The sequence below is a fragment of the Carcharodon carcharias genome, chromosome 8, assembly GCF_017639515.1.
Source record: "Carcharodon carcharias isolate sCarCar2 chromosome 8, sCarCar2.pri, whole genome shotgun sequence".
In the NCBI taxonomy this organism is placed as follows: domain Eukaryota; kingdom Metazoa; phylum Chordata; class Chondrichthyes; order Lamniformes; family Lamnidae; genus Carcharodon; species Carcharodon carcharias.
In genome coordinates this window covers 126,098,541-126,119,475 of record NC_054474.1, presented here as the reverse complement: position 1 = coordinate 126,119,475, position 20,935 = coordinate 126,098,541, and the positions used below count along the sequence as shown (strand labels likewise).

Below are 20,935 nucleotides of genomic sequence, written 5' to 3'. Positions count from 1 at the left end.
GCGACAGAGAGAGAGAGAAAGAGGCGACAGAGAGAGAGAGAAAGAGGCGACAGAGAGAGAGAGAAAGAGACGACAGAGAGAGAGAGAAAGAGACGACAGAGAGAGAGAGAAAGAGACGACAGAGAGAGAGAGAAAGAGACGACAGAGAGAGAGAGAAAGAGACGACAGAGAGAGAGAGAAAGAGGCGACAGAGAGAGAGAGAAAGAGGCGACAGAGAGAGAGAGAAAGAGGCGACAGAGAGAGAGAGAAAGAGGCGACAGAGAGAGAGAGAAAGAGGCGACAGAGAGAGAGAGAAAGAGGCGACAGAGAGAGAGAGAAAGAGGCGACAGAGAGAGAGAGAAAGAGGCGACAGAGAGAGAGAGAAAGAGGCGACAGAGAGAGAGAGAAAGAGGCGACAGAGAGAGAGAGAAAGAGGCGACAGAGAGAGAGAGAAAGAGGCGACAGAGAGAGAGAGAAAGAGGCGACAGAGAGAGAGAGAAAGAGGCGACAGAGAGAGAGAGAAAGCGGCGACAGAGAGAGAGAGAAAGAGGCGACAGAGAGAGAGAGAAAGAGGCGACAGAGAGAGAGAGAAAGAGGCGACAGAGAGAGAGAGAAAGAGGCGACAGAGAGAGAGAGAAAGAGGCGACAGAGAGAGAGAGAAAGAGGCGACAGAGAGAGAGAAAGAGGCGACAGAGAGAGAGAAAGAGGCGACAGAGAGAGAGAAAGAGGCGACAGAGAGAGAGAAAGAGGCGACAGAGAGAGAGAAAGAGGCGACAGAGAGAGAGAAAGAGGCGACAGAGAGAGAGAAAGAGGCGACAGAGAGAGAGAAAGAGGCGACAGAGAGAGAGAAAGAGGCGACAGAGAGAGAGAAAGAGGCGACAGAGAGAGAGAAAGAGGCGACAGAGAGAGAGAAAGAGGCGACAGAGAGAGAGAAAGAGGCGACAGAGAGAGAAAGAGGCGACAGAGAGAGAGAAAGAGGCGACAGAGAGAGAAAGAGGCGACAGAGAGAGAAAGAGGCGACAGAGAGAGAAAGAGGCGACAGAGAGAGAAAGAGGCGACAGAGAGAGAAAGAGGCGACAGAGAGAGAAAGAGGCGACAGAGAGAGAAAGAGGCGACAGAGAGAGAAAGAGGCGACAGAGAGAGAAAGAGGCGACAGAGAGAGAAAGAGGCGACAGAGAGAGAAAGAGGCGACAGAGAGAGAAAGAGGCGACAGAGAGAGAAAGAGGCGACAGAGAGAGAAAGAGGCGACAGAGAGAGAAAGAGGCGACAGAGAGAGAAAGAGGCGACAGAGAGAGAAAGAGGCGACAGAGAGAGAAAGAGGCGACAGAGAGAGAAAGAGGCGACAGAGAGAGAAAGAGGCGACAGAGAGAGAAAGAGGCGACAGAGAGAGAAAGAGGCGACAGAGATAGAGAGAGGCGACAGAGATAGAGAAAGAGGCGACAGAGAGAGAGAAAGAGGCGACAGAGAGAGAGAAAGAGGCGACAGAGAGAGAAAGAGGCGACAGAGAGAGAAAGAGGCGACAGAGAGAGAAAGAGGCGACAGAGAGAGAAAGAGGCGACAGAGAGAGAAAGAGGCGACAGAGAGAGAAAGAGGCGACAGAGAGAGAAAGAGGCGACAGAGAGAGAAAGAGGCGACAGAGAGAGAAAGAGGCGACAGAGAGAGAAAGAGGCGACAGAGAGAGAAAGAGGCGACAGAGAGAGAAAGAGGCGACAGAGAGAGAAAGAGGCGACAGAGAGAGAAAGAGGCGACAGAGAGAGAAAGAGGCGACAGAGAGAGAAAGAGGCGACAGAGAGAGAAAGAGGCGACAGAGAGAGAAAGAGGCGACAGAGAGAGAAAGAGGCGACAGAGAGAGAGGCGACAGAGAGAGAGAAAGAGGCGACAGAGAGAGAGAAAGAGGCGACAGAGAGAGAGAAAGAGGCGACAGAGAAAGAGAAAGAGGCGACAGAGAGAGAGAAAGAGGCGACAGAGAGAGAGAAAAAGAGGCGACAGAGAGAGAGAAAGAGGCGACAGAGAGAGAGAAAGAGGCGACAGAGAGAGAGAAAGAGGCGACAGAGAGAGAGAAAGAGGCGACAGAGAGAGAGAAAGAGGCGACAGAGAGAGAGAAAGAGGCGACAGAGAGAGAGAAAGAGGCGACAGAGAGAGAGAAAGAGGCGACAGAGAGAGAGAAAGAGGCGACAGAGAGAGAGAAAGAGGCGACAGAGAGAGAGAAAGAGGCGACAGAGAGAGAGAAAGAGGCGACAGAGAGAGAGAAAGAGGCGACAGAGAGAGAGAAAGAGGCGACAGAGAGAGAGAAAGAGGCGACAGAGAGAGAGAAAGAGGCGACGGGGGAAGAGAGGGGTCGGGTGGCGGGGGATGAGAGGGGTCGGGTGGCGGGGGGGGTCGGTGGGGTCGGGTGGCTGGGGGGATCGGTGGGGGGAGAGAGAAGGGCACAGTGGGAGGGGAGAGAGAGAGAAGGGCTCAGTGGGAGGGGAGAGAGAGAAGGGCTCAGTGGGAGGGGAGAGAGAGAGAGAAGGGCTCAGTGGGAGGGGAGAGAGAGAGAAGGGCTCAGTGGGGGGGAGAGAGAGGGGCTCAGTGGGGGGGGAGAGAGAGGGGCTCAGTGGGAGGGGAGAGAGAGAGAAGGGCTCAGTGGGAGGGGAGAGAGAGAGAAGGGCTCAGTGGGAGGGGAGAGAGAGAAGGGCTCAGTGGGAGGGGAGAGAGAGAAGGGCTCAGTGGGAGGGGAGAGAGAGAAGGGCTCAGTGGGAGGGGAGAGAGAGAGAAGGGCTCAGTGGGGGGGAGAGAGAGAGAAGGGCTCAGTGGGGGGGAGAGAGAGGGGCTCAGTGGGGGGGGAGAGAGAGGGGCTCAGTTGGGGGGGAGAGAGAGGGGCTCAGTGGGAGGGGAGAGAGAGAGAAGGGCTCAGTGGGAGGGGAGAGAGAGAAGGGCTCAGTGGGAGGGGAGAGAGAGAAGGGCTCAGTGGGAGGGGAGAGAGAGAAGGGCTCAGTGGGAGGGGAGAGAGAGAGAAGGGCTCAGTGGGAGGGGAGAGAGAGAGAAGGGCTCAGTGGGAGGGGAGAGAGAGAGAAGGGCTCAGTGGGAGGGGAGAGAGAGAGAAGGGCTCAGTGGGAGGGGAGAGAGAGAGAAGGGCTCAGTGGGAGGGGAGAGAGAGAGAAGGGCTCAGTGGGGGGGAGAGAGAGGGGCTCAGTTGGGGGGGAGAGAGAGGGGCTCAGTTGGGGGGGAGAGAGAGGGGCTCAGTGCGGGGGGAGAGAGAGGGGCTCAGTGCGGGGGGAGAGAGAGAGGGGCTCAGTGGGGGGGGAGAGAGAGAGGGGCTCAGTGGGGGGGGAGAGAGAGAGGGGCTCAGTGGGGGGGGAGAGAGAGAGGGGCTCAGTGGGGGGGGGAGAGAGAGAGGGGCTCAGTGGGGGGGGAGAGAGAGAGGGGCTCAGTGGGGGGGGGAGAGAGAGAGGGGCTCAGTGGGGGGGGAGAGAGAGAGGGGCTCAGTGGGGGGGGGAGAGAGAGAGGGGCTCAGTGGGGGGGGAGAGAGAGAGGGGCTCAGTGGGGGGGGGAGAGAGAGGGGCTCAGTGGGGGGGGGGAGAGAGAGGGGCTCAGTGGGGGGGGAGAGAGAGAGGGGCTCAGTGGGGGGGGGAGAGAGAGAGGGGCTCAGTGGGGGGGGAGAGAGAGAGGGGCTCAGTGGGGGGGGGAGAGAGAGAGGGGCTCAGTGGGGGGGGAGAGAGAGAGGGGCTCAGTTGGGGGGGAGAGAGAGAGGGGCTCAGTGGGGGGGAGAGAGAGGGGCTCAGTTGGGGGGGGGAGAGAGAGAGGGGCTCAGTGGGGGGGGGAGAGAGAGGGGCTCAGTGGGGGGGGAGAGAGAGAGGGGCTCAGTGGGGGGGGAGAGAGAGAGGGGCTCAGTGTGGGGGGAGAGAGAGAGGGGCTCAGTGGGGGGGGAGAGAGAGAGGGGCTCAGTGGGGGGGGGAGAGAGAGAGGGGCTCAGTGGGGGGGGGAGAGAGAGAGGGGCTCAGTGGGGGGGGAGAGAGAGAGGGGCTCAGTGGGGGGGGAGAGAGAGAGGGGCTCAGTGGGGGGGGGAGAGAGAGAGGGGCTCAGTGGGGGGGGGAGAGAGAGAGGGGCTCAGTGGGGGGGGAGAGAGAGAGGGGCTCAGTGGGGGGGGAGAGAGAGGGGCTCAGTGGGGGGGAGAGAGAGAGAGGGGCTCAGTTGGGGGGGGGGGGGAGAGAGAGAGGGGCTCAGTGGGGGGGGAGAGAGAGGGGCTCAGTGGGGGGGGGGAGAGAGAGGGGCTCAGTGGGGGGGGGAGAGAGAGGGGGGCTCAGTGGAGGGGGGAGAGAGAGGGGGGCTCAGTGGAGGGGGGAGAGAGAGGGGGTCAGTGGAGGGGGGAGAGAGAGGGGGTCAGTGGGGGGGGGGAGAGAGAGGGCGGTCAGTGCGGGGGAGAGAGAGGGGATCGTGGTGGCAGATGGGGCGTGTGAAAAAGAGAACGAGAGTGAGAGAGAGGCAAGCCTCAATGAACTGCCTAAAAAGCTATTCATAAACTGCCTCATGCCTTTCATCCCTGGATGAGCTTTCATTCCAGCTTACAGTCTCTTCTATTTGCTAGGGAAAAGATTCTTATGCAGTGAATTTGACAGAGCTGTATATTACTAGACCTTAATGGGCATAAATTCCCTACTACCCTTCCTCTGTGAAAAGATAAGTCAATCTCATTCAGAGAGACTTTCAAATGACTGGCGTGGGAAATAAAACAATCATGAGTGTATCATTTTCCCAAGTTGTAGCTGAGACATGCTATTGAGGCAGTCAAGGAAGATTCGCTCCACATCTAATCTATGCTGGGGAGCTTAATTCAATACCAAGTACTCAAGTGAAGGAGCTCCTTTCCTCAACTTGATGATCATAATATTTAAAAAAAAACAATTTTATACGAGGCACAAGGCCCTTGTATGCACATTTCTCTCAAACAATCAACACCATCATTCTCGCCAAAATTGCAAATAAGCCTGAGCAGATCACTCTGCACTTCATGGGTGATGCTGTACTACTGCAATAAAGGGCTTTTCAACAGCAACCCTACAATTTTATTAATGCCAGTGACCTCTGAATTTATTAAACCAGAAAATTTGTATCAAGTACATTTAAAAGTCACCACGAAATACACAAAGAAAACTGCATTTCAGTTTATACATCTGCTTCTGTTCATGGAAGGTATTTTAAACAATGTTTTATTGTAGTGTAATCCCTGTTCCACTCACACATCACTGTAGATACCAGCTGCCGTTTGTGGGCACCAGCGAGGATTCTACCTGCCCTGTCACAGGCTGTGCCATCAGCTTTTTGAAAGGGTTATCTGGAAATTCACTTTGATAGAAAAAAATAGAAATGCAGTATATTTTTTGGAAGGTAAGAAAACTGTAAATATTTATGTTCAGAGGGACTTGGGTGCACTCATATAAAGAATGCAAAGTTAACATGCAAGTACAACAAGCAAATGAGAAGGCAGATGGCATATTGATCTTTATTGCAAGGAGTACAAGAATAAGGAAATCTTGCGACAATTGTATAAAGCTTTGGTGAGGCCACACCTGGAGTACTGTGCGCAATTTTGGTCTCAATATTTAGGGAAAAATATATTTGTCTTAATGGCTGTATAGCAAAGGTTCGGTACATTAGCTCTAAGGATGAGAGCATTGTCCTTAGATTAGAGCAGTTTAAAAGAATAAGAGGTGATCTCAATGAAAGGTTCTTAAGGGACTTGACAGTAGACACAGAGGTTGCTTCGCCCTGGCTGTGGAATCTACATTACAAGGGCACAGTCTCAGGATAAGGGACAGATCATATAGGACTGAGAGGAGGAGAAATTTTTCAATAAGAGGGTTATGAATCTTGGGAATTCTCTACCGTAAAGGGTTGTGGATACTCTATCATTGAGTATAAATAAGGCTGAGATGAACAGGCTGTTGGTCTTCCAGAGAATCAAGAAATATGGGGAGCAAGTGAGAAATTGAAGTCGATGCCAAAGATCAGACATATTTGTACTGAATGACTGAGCAGGCTCGACAGACTGTGTAGTCTACTCCTGCTCCTATTTCTGATGTTAAATTTCAAGAATAAATGAACTCTGGTCAATTTTTCCACTTACTGCTGTGCCTTATCCAGAGGTGTTTGTCATTAAAGTTCTCAACTAATTTTCATGAGTAAGGAGACAAACAACAGCAACAACAACAACTTGTATTTGTATAGCACTTACAACATAACTAAATTTACAGGGGCATTATAAAACAAAACACAAGCCACACAAGCAAAAGCTTAGTAAACGAGTTGGGTTTTAAAGAGGGTCTAAAAAGAGAAAAGCAAGTTAGAGAGGCAGAAAGGTTCGGGGAAGGAACTCCAGAGCTTAGGGCCCAGGCAGCTGATGGCAATGGTGGAGCAAATAAAATTGACATTGCTCAAGAAGCCAGAATTAGGTGAGTGTAGTTGTGACAGTTGTGAGACTGGAGAAGATTAGAGGTAGGGAGGGATGAGGCCATGGAGTGGTAAAAGAAAAGGATGAGAATTTTAAAATTGAGGCATTGCTTAACTAACTAGTGGCCAATGGGGGTCAGCAAGCAGGGGAGTTATCGATGAATGGGATTTGGTGAGAGTTTGAACACAGGCAGCAAAGGTTTGGACTCAACATTCACCCACTCCACCACTGGGGCACTGTGGCCACAGTTTGGACAATCTACAGACTGCACTCCTGTAATTCACCAAATTAACTTCAACACAGCCTCATTGCTCCCCTGTGACCTCTGCCACTGAGGAGGAGAAAAGCAACAATATCCAGGAAACACCTTCACCTCCAAGTTTCATCATCTACCACATATATCGCAAGTTAGCAATGTGCCCTCTGTGATGTGTGGGTGTGCAACTGCACAGCAATCTGTAATGTACCATGTATTCACAAATTCATCAGTGCATGAGGAGAAACTTCCATAATGTAAGCATAAGTAAACCGTGAATTTTAAAATGTAAACTGCCCAGGGACCAACTCCTCAGAGGTGTTTGTAGCATGCCCAGTACAAAGAAAATTTAGAGTGAACATTGGTCAGTATTTTGGGATTCCCTACATCACATACTTTGGAAGCATGATCACTTCAAGCACTGCAGCAATTTCAAGAAGGTCCACCATTACCAGCGATGGGCAATAATTATGGCCCTGGCAACACATTATGCAACCCAAGAATCAAATTAGGGATGTCTGCATTTGCCTATCCTGCAATCAAATCAAATCTCATGCATAAAAAGTTGGAGGGCACATACATAAAGAGCTCAGCTGAACGCAGTGTTCTTACCTGGTCACCTTGCTTTGCCACAACCGTTCCAGCTTTAACCTGTTGAAGAGTCACTCTACCATCCAGCAGTAAAGGATCCTAGGAAACCAAGAGGGGAGAGAAAAACCAGAAATAAGGATAACCCATTTCTTCACTGACAATTTGCTTAAGCTTATCTTCTTGTCATTCCAATTGCAAATCACCTTTGTCACTCTTTGAAAGGAAAATCTGATTAAAACCCCTCAGACTAAGTTACTGGCTGTACTTGTGGCTTTTAAATATAAAGTTTAAAGTGCCACATTTGGGCCATGTCAGCTTTACTTCCATTAATTTGACATCAAGGGCAGGTAGATGGCTTCTGAACTGATGCAAATCATGCTTAATATTTAAAGGCAGCTTATATTTCAGCTTGGGAGAAAATAGATATTTTTTTTTCTTAAACGACAAAGCATTGCTGTATGTTGATGTAGGTTCAATCTCAAGTGAAAGACTGTCAGCCTTGATTGAGGAGTAACCCAACATGCAAATGTGTAATGGGGATGACCAGCACAATGCTAACCTGGCTCAGGGTTGGGGACATCCACACTACTGCTGAGCCTGGGTGCTGGGGAGAAGTGAGCAAGCAGGTGCCAGTAAACAGCAAGGAGGATAGCAACAGACTTCAGAAGGACATGTACAGACTGGCAAAATGGGCATTTGAAATTTAATGCGGGGAAGTGTGAAGCAATTTCATTTTATTAGGAAGAATGAGAAAAGGTAATATAAAGTACAAAACATAATTATAAGAGGATACAGGAGCAGAGGGACCTGGGAATGTATGTACACAAGTCTTTGAAGGTGACTAGACAGTTGAGAAGCTGTTATAAAACAGCATACTGGATCCTTGGTTTCGTAGAGGCATGGGGTACAAAAATAAAGTTAAGTTAGCAGTTCTGAAGAAGCCATATTGGACTCAAAACATTAATACTGTTTCTTCTCCACAGATGCTGCCTGACCTGCTGAGTTTTTCCAGCACTTTGTTTTTAATTTCTGAAATTAAGCTAAACCTTTATATGACACTGGTCAGAGCCTAACTGGAGTATTATGGACAATCTGGGCTCCACACTTTAGGAAGGTCTTAGTGCAGAGGAGATTTAACAGGGATGAAAGGCTTTAGTTACATGAACAGACTAGTGAAACTAGGGTTGTTGCCTTCACAAGAGAGAAGGTTTGGGGAGATAGGATAGGGGTATTCAAAATTATGAAGAGTTTTAATGGAGTAAATAATGAGAAATTTTCTATTGGGTGATAAGTTGGTAACCAGAAAACAGACTTAAAGTAATTGAATAAAAGAACTAGAAGTAACATGACGGAAAAAATATTACACAGCTCATTATGATGTGGGATGTACTGGCTGAAAGGGTGGTCAAAACCGATTCAATAACATCTTTAAAAAGGGAACTGGCCAAATACCCGAGAGGTAAAACTTACAAGGCTATGAAAAAATGACAGGGGGAGGCGACTAACTGGACAGTTCTTTCAAAGAGCCAACATAGGCACAATTGACAGAATGGTCTCATTCTGTGCTGTATCATTCTATGATTCAAAATCTGCAACTAACCATTGAATATAGGTAAAACATTAACTGATCTCACCATATATGGGGACTGCACTAGGCAGCAGACTCACTGAAGAGTTCAGTATTTGTTCTTTAGACTACCAAATTTCAGATAGTCAATCATTATTATTCACTCACATGCCTTAACCATTTAATGCGCAGTTTGGCAGCAATTTTCAAATGACCATTAACCAAAGGAATAATATATCACCAAGTGTCTTCAATACAAAGAAATTTGCTTCAGATTTTTCATTAAAATGTTCCAAGAATTATATGCGGTAACATTTTACAAAAGCTAAATTTCAGATGAAAATCTTTGACAAGGAATGAGTGACAGTTCAGCATTGAAGTTAAAAAGAAATTACCTCATGAGAGGTCAAAGCATTTTACTTACCTTAAAGGTAGAATTTCAAAGAAAAACACAAATTTAAAGCACAATACTTACTTCGGGTGATGCTTGTTTTAAGATTTCTTTGCAAATTGAAAATTTCCATACTAATGCATCAAGCTCTCTTGCAATGGAGTCTGCAGTTTGTACTGCAGAGGGATTCAATAATTAGGCTGCTGTGAAGAGCCATGGGCATTTCACTATGTTAAAGGTGCTACGTAAATGCAAGTAAATATCTGTATGGTGAACTAGCCACTGGGTCACGACTTCCTGGGCATTCTTACCTCCGCTACAAGGACACCGGCAAGGGAGATATGAAGATGACGGACATTGATCCTGACAACTGGGAGACAGTTGCAGATGAGCGTGACCTCTGGAGGCTGACTGTTTGGAAGGGGTGAGGAGAAAAGAAAAGCTCAGCTGGCCGAAAAGAGGACGCAGAAAAAACAGAAGCCAGCGAATCGTGTACCTTCTCAGCCCACTGTCATCCTGTTCAGCAAATGAGGCAGAGACTTCCAAGCCAGGATAGGGCTTCTGAACCACTTCAGGCAATGCTTAACACAGAGCTGACCACCACAGCGCAAACCAGTCTTACAAGACGGAAGGCTGCCAGTATTGTTATAAATGCAAGTAGGTGTTGTCGCTGTTGTAGAGGTGCACTTACATACGAAATAGGAGCAGAAGTAGGCCATTTAGTCCCTCGAGTCTGCTCTGCAATTCAATAAAATCACAGCTGATCTGTTTGTGTTTTGAATTCCACATTCTCATCTACCCCTGATAACCCTTGATTCCCTTACCTAACAAGGATTTATCCACCTCGACTCCACGTCTTGAGGTAGAGTGTTCCAAAGTCGTGCAACCCTCAGAAAAAAATTTCTCCTCATCTCTGTCCTAAAAGGGCAACCCTTAATTTTAAAACAATGCCCCCTAGTTTTGGACTCACCCACAAGAGGAAACATCACCTCGTCAACACTGTTCAGGATCTTATACTGTATACTTCAATCAAGTCACCTCTTACTTTTCTAAGCTCCAGTGGAAACAAACCCAGTCTGTCTTACCTTTCCTCAAAAGACAACCTGCTCAGTCCAGGTATCAATCTAGTAAACCTCCTCTGAACCGCCTCCAACGCATTTACATCCTTCCTTAAATTAGGAGACCAAAACTGCACACAATATTCGAGGTGCGATCACACCAATGTCCTGTATAACTGAAGCATTACATCTTTACTTTTATGTTCAATTCCGTGTGTAATAAAGGATAGCATTTCATCAGCCTTCTTAATTACTTGCTGTACCTGCATACTAACTTTTTGTGACTCATGCACTAGAACACCTAGATCCCTCTGCACCTTGAAATTCTGCATCCATTCTGTGTTTAAGTAATACTCCGCTATTTTATTCTTCCTGCCAAAGTGAACAACTTCACATTTTCCTACATTAGACTCCATCTGCCAGATTTTTGTCCACTCATTCAACCTATCTATACCCATCTGCAACATCCTTATGTCCTCTACATAACATACTTTCCTGCTTATCTTTCACTCATCTGCAAATTTACCTACCATGCCTTCACTCCCCTCATCTAAGTCATTGAGGTAAATTGTAAAAAGTTGAGGCCCCAGCACAGACTCCTGTGGGGCTCCACTCGTCACCTCCTGCCAATTAGAAAAAAAACCATTTATGCATACTCTGTTTTCTGCCAGCCAGCCAATCTTCCATCTATGCTAATATGTTGTCCCCTGCATCATGAGTTTTTATTTTCTGCAATAACCTTCAATGTGACACCTTATCCACGATGCATGTTACTCCTTCAAAGGACTCCAATAAATTGGTTAAACATGATTTCCCTTTCACAAAATGGTGCTGACTCTTCCTGATTACCTTGAGTTTCTCTAAGTGCCCAGCTATGACCTCCTTAATGACTGATTCTAACACCTTCCCTACCTTCCAGTCTGATGGAACCTTTCCAGAATCTAGCGAATTTTGGAAAATTAACACCAATGCATTTACTACCTCATTAGCCACCTCTAGGGTGAAGTCCATCAGGACCCAGAGACCTGTCAGCCTGCAGCTCCATCAGTTTGCTCAGTACCTCTTCCCTAGTGATTGTAATTTCACCAGGTTCCTCTCTCCCTTCCACCTCCTGATTTACGGCTATTACTGGAATGTTTTTTGTATCCTCTATATTGAAGACAGTAGCAAAATATTTATTTCATCTGTCATTACCTTATTAGCTATTAACTCCCCACTGCCACTCTCTAGATAACCAACACTCACTTTACTCTTTTTTTTAAACTACCTGTAGAAACTTGTTATCCATTTTTACATTTCTAGCTAGCTTCCTCTCATACTCTAGTTTCTTTGTCCTGATTAACCTTGTCATTCTCTGCCATTCTTTATATTTGACCAATCATCTGACCTATCACTCATCTTTGTGCAGTTATATGCTTTTTCCTGAAGTTTGATACTTTCCTTAACTTCTTTAGTTAACCTTGGCTCCTCCCCTTAGAATTTTTCTTTATAGTAGGAATATACTTATTCTGAAATATCCCCTTAAATGTCTGTCACTGCTTTTCTATTGATCAATCCTCTAGCCTAGTATCCCAGTTCACTTCAGTTAGCTCAGCTTTCATGCCCACATAGCTGCCCTTATTTAAGTTTAAAATACTAGTCTTAGACCCACTCTTCTCTCTTTCATACTGGATGTAAAATTCAATCATATTGTGGTCGCTACTACCTAGGAGTGCCTTCACTCTGAGATCATTAATCCTGTCACATTACATGATACCAAGTCTAATATAACCTGCTCTCTGGTCATCTCAAAAACATTCTATGAACTCCTCATCCAGGCTACTACTGCCAGCCTGATTTTTCCAGTTTATATGTAGATTAAAATCACTCATGATTATTGCTGTCCCTTTATCACAAGCATCCAATATTTCTTCTTGTATACTTTGTTCTACATTGCGGTTACTGTTAGGGGGTATGTGGACCACTCCCACTAGTGACTTCTTTCCCCTACTATTCCTCATCTCCACCCAAACCAAAACTTTCTCCTGATCTCCTGAACCAAGATCATCTCTAACTATTACACCAATGTCATCCACGATCCAACAGTGCAAACATGTATTTTGATCTGAAAATGCAGAACTTGTTCCTAAATTGCAGGATTGGCAGCACAGTCGGAGAAGGCACATCTGCAAAGTTCAAGGGATATTATGTACAAGCCAGTACTGAAAGTACAACATTGGCCTTTGTAGACCTGGAGCCAAACCCAAAATAGCAAACAACAGATTGCAATGATACAGGTCTTAAATTTCAACAAAAAATAGAAGGCACTAATTTTTTTCCCCATTCATTCAGGGGATGTGGGCTTCACTGGCTAAGCCAGCATTTTTTGCCCATTCCTAATTGCCCATGAGAAGGTAGTGGTGAGCTGCCTTCTTAAACTGTTGCAGTCCATGTGGTGAAGGTACACCCGCAGTGCTGTTAGAGAGGAGTTCCACGATTTTGACCCAGCGACAGTGAAGGAACGGCAATATATTTCCAAGTCAGGATCGTGAATGGCTTGGAGGAGAACTTCCAGGTGGTGGTGTTTCCATGTATCTGCTGTCCTTGTCCTTCTAGATGGCAGCAGTCGTGGGTTTAGAAGGTGCTGTCTAAGGAGCCTTGGTGAGTTCCTGCAATGCATCTTATAGATGGTACATACTGCTGTCATTGTACGTCAGTGATGGAGGGAGTGAATGTTTGTGGAAGACGTGTCAATCAAGCAGGCTGCTTTGTCCTGGATGGCGTCAAGCTTCTTGAGTGTAGTTGGAGCTGCATTCATCCAGGCAAATGGAAGATGTTTCATCATGCTCCTGACTTGCGCCTTGTAGATGGTGGACAGGCTTTGGTGAGTCAGGAAGTGAGTTACTCGTTACAGGAATCCTAGCTTCTGCTCTGCCCTTTTGGCCACAGTATTCATATGGTTAGTCCAGTTCAGTTTCTGGTCAATGGTAACCCCCAGGATATTGACGGTGGGGGCTTCAGAGATGGTAATGTCACTGAATGTCAAGAGGCAATTAGGCAACTGAAAAGGTATAGTAAACATTGTATTCATTTTCAAATACTTCCATCAATTTTGGCCCATTGAGTTGCTGGTTGTTTTATCAGTCAACCCATTTAGGATCCAGCTGGGTAACAACTGAATTAAAATGTCGTTGTTTGTCAAAAGACATAGAAGGTCAGGGTGAACTGACTGAGGGCAGGGCTAGGTCAATTGATCTGAAAGTTGGTCAGGATATGGGGTCTTGTATATGGTGAAGGTTTTAACGGGTCTTCAGAAAACAAGTGTTCATCAGCATTTCATGAAATAGTTCATACAATATGTTTTTAATCTTTGATGATTGACTCTGATTTAAAAGACTATTGAACTCAAAGTATTTGAGAAATAGACTACATGGACAGACTAGAAATTTCCATCATACACACAGCTTTACATTGAAAAGATATACAAAAGATGGCTTCACTCAAAATTTCTAATAGTCATCTAAATGTATAATAAATACACCCAACAAGGATTATTAAATGTATTAGCTTATGAGCTAACTGCTTTTTAAATGAAAACAGAATTACCTGGAAAAACTCAGCAGGTCTGGCAGCATCGGCGGAGAAGAAAAGAGTTGACGTTTCGAGTCCTCATGACCCTTCTGAAGGGTCATGAGGACTCGAAAGGTCAACTCTTTTCTTCTCCGCCGATGCTGCCAGACCTGCTGTGTTTTTCCAGGTAATTCTGTTTTTGTTTTGGATTTCCAGCATCCGCAGTTTTTTGCTTTTTAAATAACTTCACTAAGTTGAGTACTTTGCTGTGACTCCATTATAATTAACCTGTATATGAATCTGGCCAAGTAGTTTTAATCTGTATGCATTGGTCTGTCAATGTAGAATTTTCTACCTTTCAGCAGATAACAATCAGGGAGCAACTGTTAACCCTGGGCACACTAGGCCAAACATGACATGCACAAGGGCACAGAGTTATAGCGTGTTAGGAAAAAGCCCAAGCTATAACATCCACCATTGAGACTTAATTCAGCTCCTGTGTACTATCTGGGCCGAGTAACACTTACTGATCCTCTAATACCACAAGCAGAAAAAGAGTTTTTAAAAGTGGGAATTTTTTTTGAAGTTACTCATAATTCTTTGCAATTGTTTAGTGTCCTCTCTCAACTGTTAACAGCCTCCATTAGGGAGTTCAGGGTCAGCTATTGCACAGAACATGCTTGTACTTGAAGCAGCCTCTTGGGGAAATCAAACCAAATGGCTGCGTGGATTGAAAAAGAGAAAATGACCATTAATCGGAAACCTGACATCAGAGTTTTGTTCACAAAGCAAGCATTTGAAAACAATCAATGCAGTCCTTTGTCACGGATTTTGTGTATACACAAATGATCCAAATCTTGCTATCCAAACAGGTATTGCATTATAACACAATTCACATTTGAAAAATTAGCAATGGAACTCTACTTTACAATGAATAACCTGGAATTTAGAGTCTAAGAAATTAGAAAGACTCTGAATTTTAAGCTAGCCAGCGAATTCATTTTATTTCCTTCCACTTTCTTACCTCTCCAAACCAAGGACATCTTCTAGTAGAGTCTAGCATCTGCATCCTGTACAGGATTTTAAATTTATGTTTGAGTATAGTCATAATCATCAGATTCTGTTTATGTTCAACTCCTAAAGTCATGAAATTAAGCTGTTGCTACAGCAATTTGTTGCAATTTCAGTAGCAAAGATCAGAGACTACTAGCCAGTCAACCATTTCAATCTGGGAGATATTCAAACAAGTCCCAAATATGAGAAAGGGACATCCCAATGGGTCTCTAACTCTGATTCCACTTTGCAAAAGTTTTGATTGGGCACAGAAATTATAGACCAGATTTGATGCCGATCCAAATAGGAAAAAATAATAATTTTAAATTATATTGAGAGATGGATAATTACCCAAATCCACATTTGAAGAATGCATCACCCAACTTACGTCAAAATTTTGAGAAGCACAATTCATTAAGCTTGTGTAAACATATCAAGTCCTGGTTTTCCTGTGTCTAATGTACATGAGTGCCTTTTACAGCCGTAAACAGATAGATCACTGTCATATTCACAGATTTGTGTTTGCAGATAGCAGTGGTGTGCTTTCCAATTCTCTAAATTTGAAGTGAGCAGCTTTATATAGAGAAATACATTTGTAACAATGTCACTTGACAATCAATGTGTAATTACTGGAAACTATTGGACAGTCAGATGAATTATTTACAAGTGGGGCTTTGCCCGAACAATCCCTATCCACCACTGCTCTCCTCCGTTTGGCTGAACTTCTTCTCACACTGAACAATTTCTCCTTCAACTCCTCTCACTTCCTCCAAATAAAAGGTGTGGCTATGGGTACCCGCATGGGCCCCAACTATGCCTGTCTCTTTATGGGGTATGTGGAACATTCCTTGTTCCAGTCCTACTCCGGCCCCCTTCCACAACTCTTTCTCCAGTACATCGATGATTACTTCGGTGCTGCTTCGTGCTCTCGTCGGGACTTGGAAAAATTTATTAATTTTGTTTCCAATCTCCACCCCTCCATCATTTTCACGTGGTCCATCTCTGACACTTCCCTTCCCTTCCTTGACCTCGCTGTCTCAATCTCTGGTGATAGACTGTCCACCAATATCCATTACAAGCCTACCGATTCCCACAGCTACCTTGACTACAGCTCCTCACACCCCGCTTCCTGTAAGGACTCCATCCCATTCTCTCAGTTCCTTCACTTCCGTCGCATCTGTTCCGATGATGCTACCTTCAAAAACAGTTCCTCTGACATGTCCTCCTTCTTCCTTAACCGAGGTTTTCCACCCACGGTCGTTGACAGGGCCCTCAACCATGCCCAGCCCATCTCCCGTGCATCCGTCCTCATGCCTTCTCCTCCCTCCCAGAAACATGATAGGGTCCCCCTTGTCCTCACTTATCACCCCACCAGCCTCCGCATTCAAAGGATCATCCTCCGCCATTTCCGCCAACTCCAGCATGATGCCACTACCAAACACATCTTCCCTTCACCCCCACTGTCGGCATTCCGTAGGGATCGTTCCCTCCGGGACACCCTGGTCCACTCCTCCATCACCCCCTACTCCTCAACCCCCTCCTATGGCACCACCCCATGCCCACACAAAAGATGTAACACTTGCCCCTTCACTTCCTCTCTCCTCACTGTCCAAGGGCCCAAACACTCCTTTCAAGTGAAGCAACATTTCACTTGCATTTCCCCCAACTTAGTCTACTGCATTCGTTGCTCCCAATGTGGTCTCCTCTACATTGGAGAGACCAAACGTAAACTGGGCGACCGCTTTGCAGAACACCTGCGGTCTGTCCGCAAGAATAACCCAAACCTCCCTGTCGCTTGCTATTTCAACACTCCACCCTGCTCTCTTGCCCACATGTCTGTCCTTGGGCTTGCTGCATTGTTCCAGTGAAGCCCAATGTAAACTGGAGGAACAGCACCTCATCTTCCGACTAGGCACTTTACAGCCTTCCGGACTGAATATTGAATTCAACAACTTTAGGTCTTGACTTCCCTCCTCCATCCCCACCCGCTTTCTGTTTCTTCCCCCTTCCTTTCGTTTTTTTCCAATAAATTATATAGATTTTTCTTTTTCCCACCTATTTCCATTATTTTTATATATTTTTAAATCTTTTATGCTCCCCCCACCAGAGCTATACCTCGAGTGCCCTACCATCCATTCTTAATTAGCACATTCGTTTAGATATCACCAACTTCGACACCTATGTGTTCTTTTGTTCTGTTGTCTGTGACATCTTTTGATGATCTGCTTCTATCACTGCTTGTTTGTCCCTACAACCACACCACCCCCCTCCACTTCTCCCCCCACCCCACCCTTAAACCAGCTTATATTTCACCCCTTCCTGGGATTCACCTAGTTCTGTCGAAGGGTCATGAGGACTCGAAACGTCAACTCTTTTCTTCTCCGCCGATGCTGCCAGACCTGCTGAGTTTTTCCAGGTAATTCTGTTTTTGTTTTGAATTATTTACAATCTCTGATACATTTCTTTTTCTAAATACTTTATAACTCATCCTGATTTTTAAGCAGAAACGGTCTGTAGATCACTGTTGATACAATGCCATAATAGCCAAGCTCAGACATTCCATGAAAAAATTCAGATTAATATAATCAGTTGCAGGCTTTTCACCAACTTCGAACAAGGCTAAAAGAAACCATAAATTACTATATGCCTCTACACAACTGGTTTAAAATTGAGCATAGCTGAAACGTCACCACAACAAGAAAATATAGAAGTCTAACAATGAAGATATCCAGCACAGCTGCCGACAACTTCCATAGGCAGCCCTAGCATCTCCTACAGCTGGCAAGTGCTTTGGGGCATTTAAATCGTGCTAAAGTAACATATAAATGCAAGCTTCTTTGGTGGTGAATGATTTGAAAGAAAGTTTTTTTTGGCATCTTTGGCTGTAAAATTGGATAGCATGTGGTGACAATGAGACCTTTGAGTAGATCAAGACCAGCTTAGCCACTGTATCAAATCTACTTGTGTTATAATTAGCAATCCAGCACCTGTCACAACAGAAAACTGACTTCGTAAGTAATTATTTTTATAACTCACATTAAGTTTCATCAAGGTCAGAAGATCTTTCTTGGCGGCCTCTAAAATCATGTCATATTGTCTGTGATTGTTAATCACGCTTGCTCGTTCCTCACTCTCAATGTAATGGTGAACAACAGAAGGCTGCTCCATCATAGTAACACTCTTCTTCAGAGAAGGCTGTTGAACAAGGAATTGTGGTTAGATGTCATAGGTATGTTTTGCAGTTTGCTATTCTTGTTTTAAAATAACTATCGCCCCCAGCGCTGTTTTTATAAAGCCAAGCAATCATGCACTGACTACCCAGAACTGCTTATATTACCCCCCACCCCACCCCTCCCCCTCCAGTCTGCTGGGGATGAGTTTATTCTCTTTTCAGCCAGGCCAATGTGCGGTTGATACATTTAGCAGCAGTAGAGCTTCCACTCTGGGAGAAGGTTGAAGAAAGGTCATCTCCATCTTGTTACCTTCAACTTAAGCCACATGCTTCAGCTCAAATGTTCAAGCAGGTACAATTTTCCAACTTCTCAGTGTCAAAAGGAAATTAAGAGAAAGTCAGGCTGGAATTGAATTGTATACATTTAAATTTGAGTGAACAACTTGTATGCTTACAGACATGCTACCTCATACACACTGGCTTGATTTCAAAAATACCCAGAAAATGAAGGTATCACTGAAAAGTTTTCCTTATAGACTTACAAAGGAACTACCATGGTGCCCAGGGTACAGCAGATGCTTATAAAGTCTGTTTAAAATCTAGCAGCACCTCCTAAAGCAAATTAAGGTTCATGAACTATAAATCATTTGGGTGGCACAAAAAATACTGGCAAGCTTAAGAGTGTCAAAACCAATCTGCTGTGAAATCACGCATGATAGTTTATTTGTCTGATACACACTGTACATTCCCTCCCCATAGAGCCTACTCTCCAAGCTCAAGGAGCTCAGGTCGACTTCCTCAAGGTTTCATTAATGAAGCAGGCTGGCTGATCAACATTCCCCTGGTGTACTGTGATATATCTGCCTAGCCCAGATATTAGAATACTGAGGATTCAACCAGCTCTGAGCCTTCAGAACCAAGTATAACATCTTGGAAATACCTTGATCCAAACACAAAGAGGCTCTGTTTGTTTCTCTCTTCGCTCCAAAAAAAATAAAAATCACAATGACATAATCCTTTATTAGAAAACAGTGATGATATTTAAAAATTATAAAGAATATAACATACATGAAAGATAGATGAGACAAATAGTGTATTCTTCATGAGTTTTAAACATTGATCCCACGTTTTCCATTATTTGATGATACAACATATATATGCACAATTTATTTACATAAAACAAAAACATATATATAAAAACATATGCTCTTTATATTTGTGTTTTAATTTTAGAAACACATGCACTTGCTTGTTTTATATATTACATAAGGGACTTTGAGACATTGGCATAAGGAATCATATGAATGCAATATATATATATATATATATATATATATATATAAAATACTCTGAATTTATAGGATTTCCTATCCTGCTAAAACATCGGAGAACCCCCAATTCAATTACTTTTGAAGTGCAGTAACTGTCATTATGTAAGTAAACGAGACATCTACTGGGTTCTTCATGTTTTAGAACAGGATATAATTTTTTCATTTGGCACTGGTAACTAACTGAGTGCATGTTTGATACAGGTTTCCCTACCCAGTTTTAGTTCTGCTTGACACAGTTTGTGGATTTCAAGACCTAGATACTGTGCTAAAATAGGTATGCACCTTGACAGACATAACAGGACTGGAACAACGCTCCTCTGCTGACAGGCTGATCCTTGCCCTTTCATATGCCATATCCATGTCAGATTTACTAACGGACACTCCTCCTGCAACAAGAACCAGCAATTATTTTGAAGCAAGAGAGCAGATTATTAATCCAATTTTACAAAGATACACAGATTGCCAATCTGTAACAAACATCCCCAGTGCCACCTTACTGACTCTCAGATTGGTTTTAAAGGCAAATGCTGCCAAGTTGTCAATTTGGGTTTCTGGCTTATACACGAGTAATCTTTTCCTGGTAGGAGTGCTCAAATTTGAATTACAGCCTACATCTAGATGCATTTGCCCGTGACAGTATCAGTAGTATTGACCATCCCACATTCCTTGTGGAGACAAAGTCCCATCTTCAAACTGAGGATACCCTCCACCATATTATGTGGTACTACCACAAGTTTCAACAGATCTAGAAACTCAAAACTGGGCATCCACGGGGTTCTGAGGGCCATCAGTAGCAGAATTGTATACAATCACAATCTATAATCTCATAGCCAAGCATATCCCCACTCTACCATTACCAGAGGATCAATCCTGGTTCAATGAAGAGTGCAGGAAGGCACGCTACGAGCAGCAGCAGGCATACCTGAAAATGTGAAGTTACAAGACAGGACTACCTGCATGCCAAACAGCATAAGCAGCAAGCGATAGACAGAGCGAAACGATCTCACAACCAACAGATAAGATCTAAGCTCTGCAATCCTGCCACATCTAGCCACGAAGGATAGTGAACAATTAAACAATTAACTAAGGAAGCTCAACAAATATCCCTATCCGCAATGATAGAAGAGCCCAGCACATTGGTGCAAAAGTCAAATGCTGAAGCATTTTCAACAATCTTCAGCCAGAAGTGCCGAGTGAATGATCCATCTTGGCTTCCTTCCAAGGTCCCCAGCACCACAGATGCAAGTCGTCAGCCAATTTGATTCAATCCACATGATATCAAGAAATGACTGAAGGAACTGGATACTGGAAAGGCTATGGGCCCTGACAACATTCTGGCAATAATATTGTGTTGCAGAATTAGCCGCGCCCTAGCCAAGCTGTTCCAGTACAGTTAAAACATTGGCAATTACCCGGTAATGTGGAAAATTGCCCAGGTATGTCCTGTACACAAATAACATGATATCCAACTGAGCCACTTACCACCCCATCAGTCTACTCTCGGTCATCAGCAAAGTGATGGAAGGTGATGTCAACAGTGCTATGAAGCAGCACTTAC

The 20,935-nt window shown here is 44.8% G+C and overlaps 1 protein-coding gene across 3 annotated transcripts in view; it reads right to left on the bottom strand.

The window, feature by feature from the left end:
- Positions 1-20,935, bottom strand: part of pnpla7b (patatin-like phospholipase domain containing 7b) — a 395,228-nt gene that overhangs the window by 285,896 nt on the left and 88,397 nt on the right. For all 3 annotated transcript variants that reach the window (XM_041193028.1, XM_041193027.1, XM_041193030.1), the window contains 3 exons: positions 19,660-19,763; positions 17,911-18,069; positions 7,278-7,355 (listed from right to left, as the gene is read on the bottom strand). In XM_041193028.1, coding sequence (XP_041048962.1) covers positions 7,278-7,355; positions 17,911-18,069; positions 19,660-19,763 — 341 coding nt within the window. The remainder of the gene's footprint in view (positions 1-7,277; positions 7,356-17,910; positions 18,070-19,659; positions 19,764-20,935) is intronic.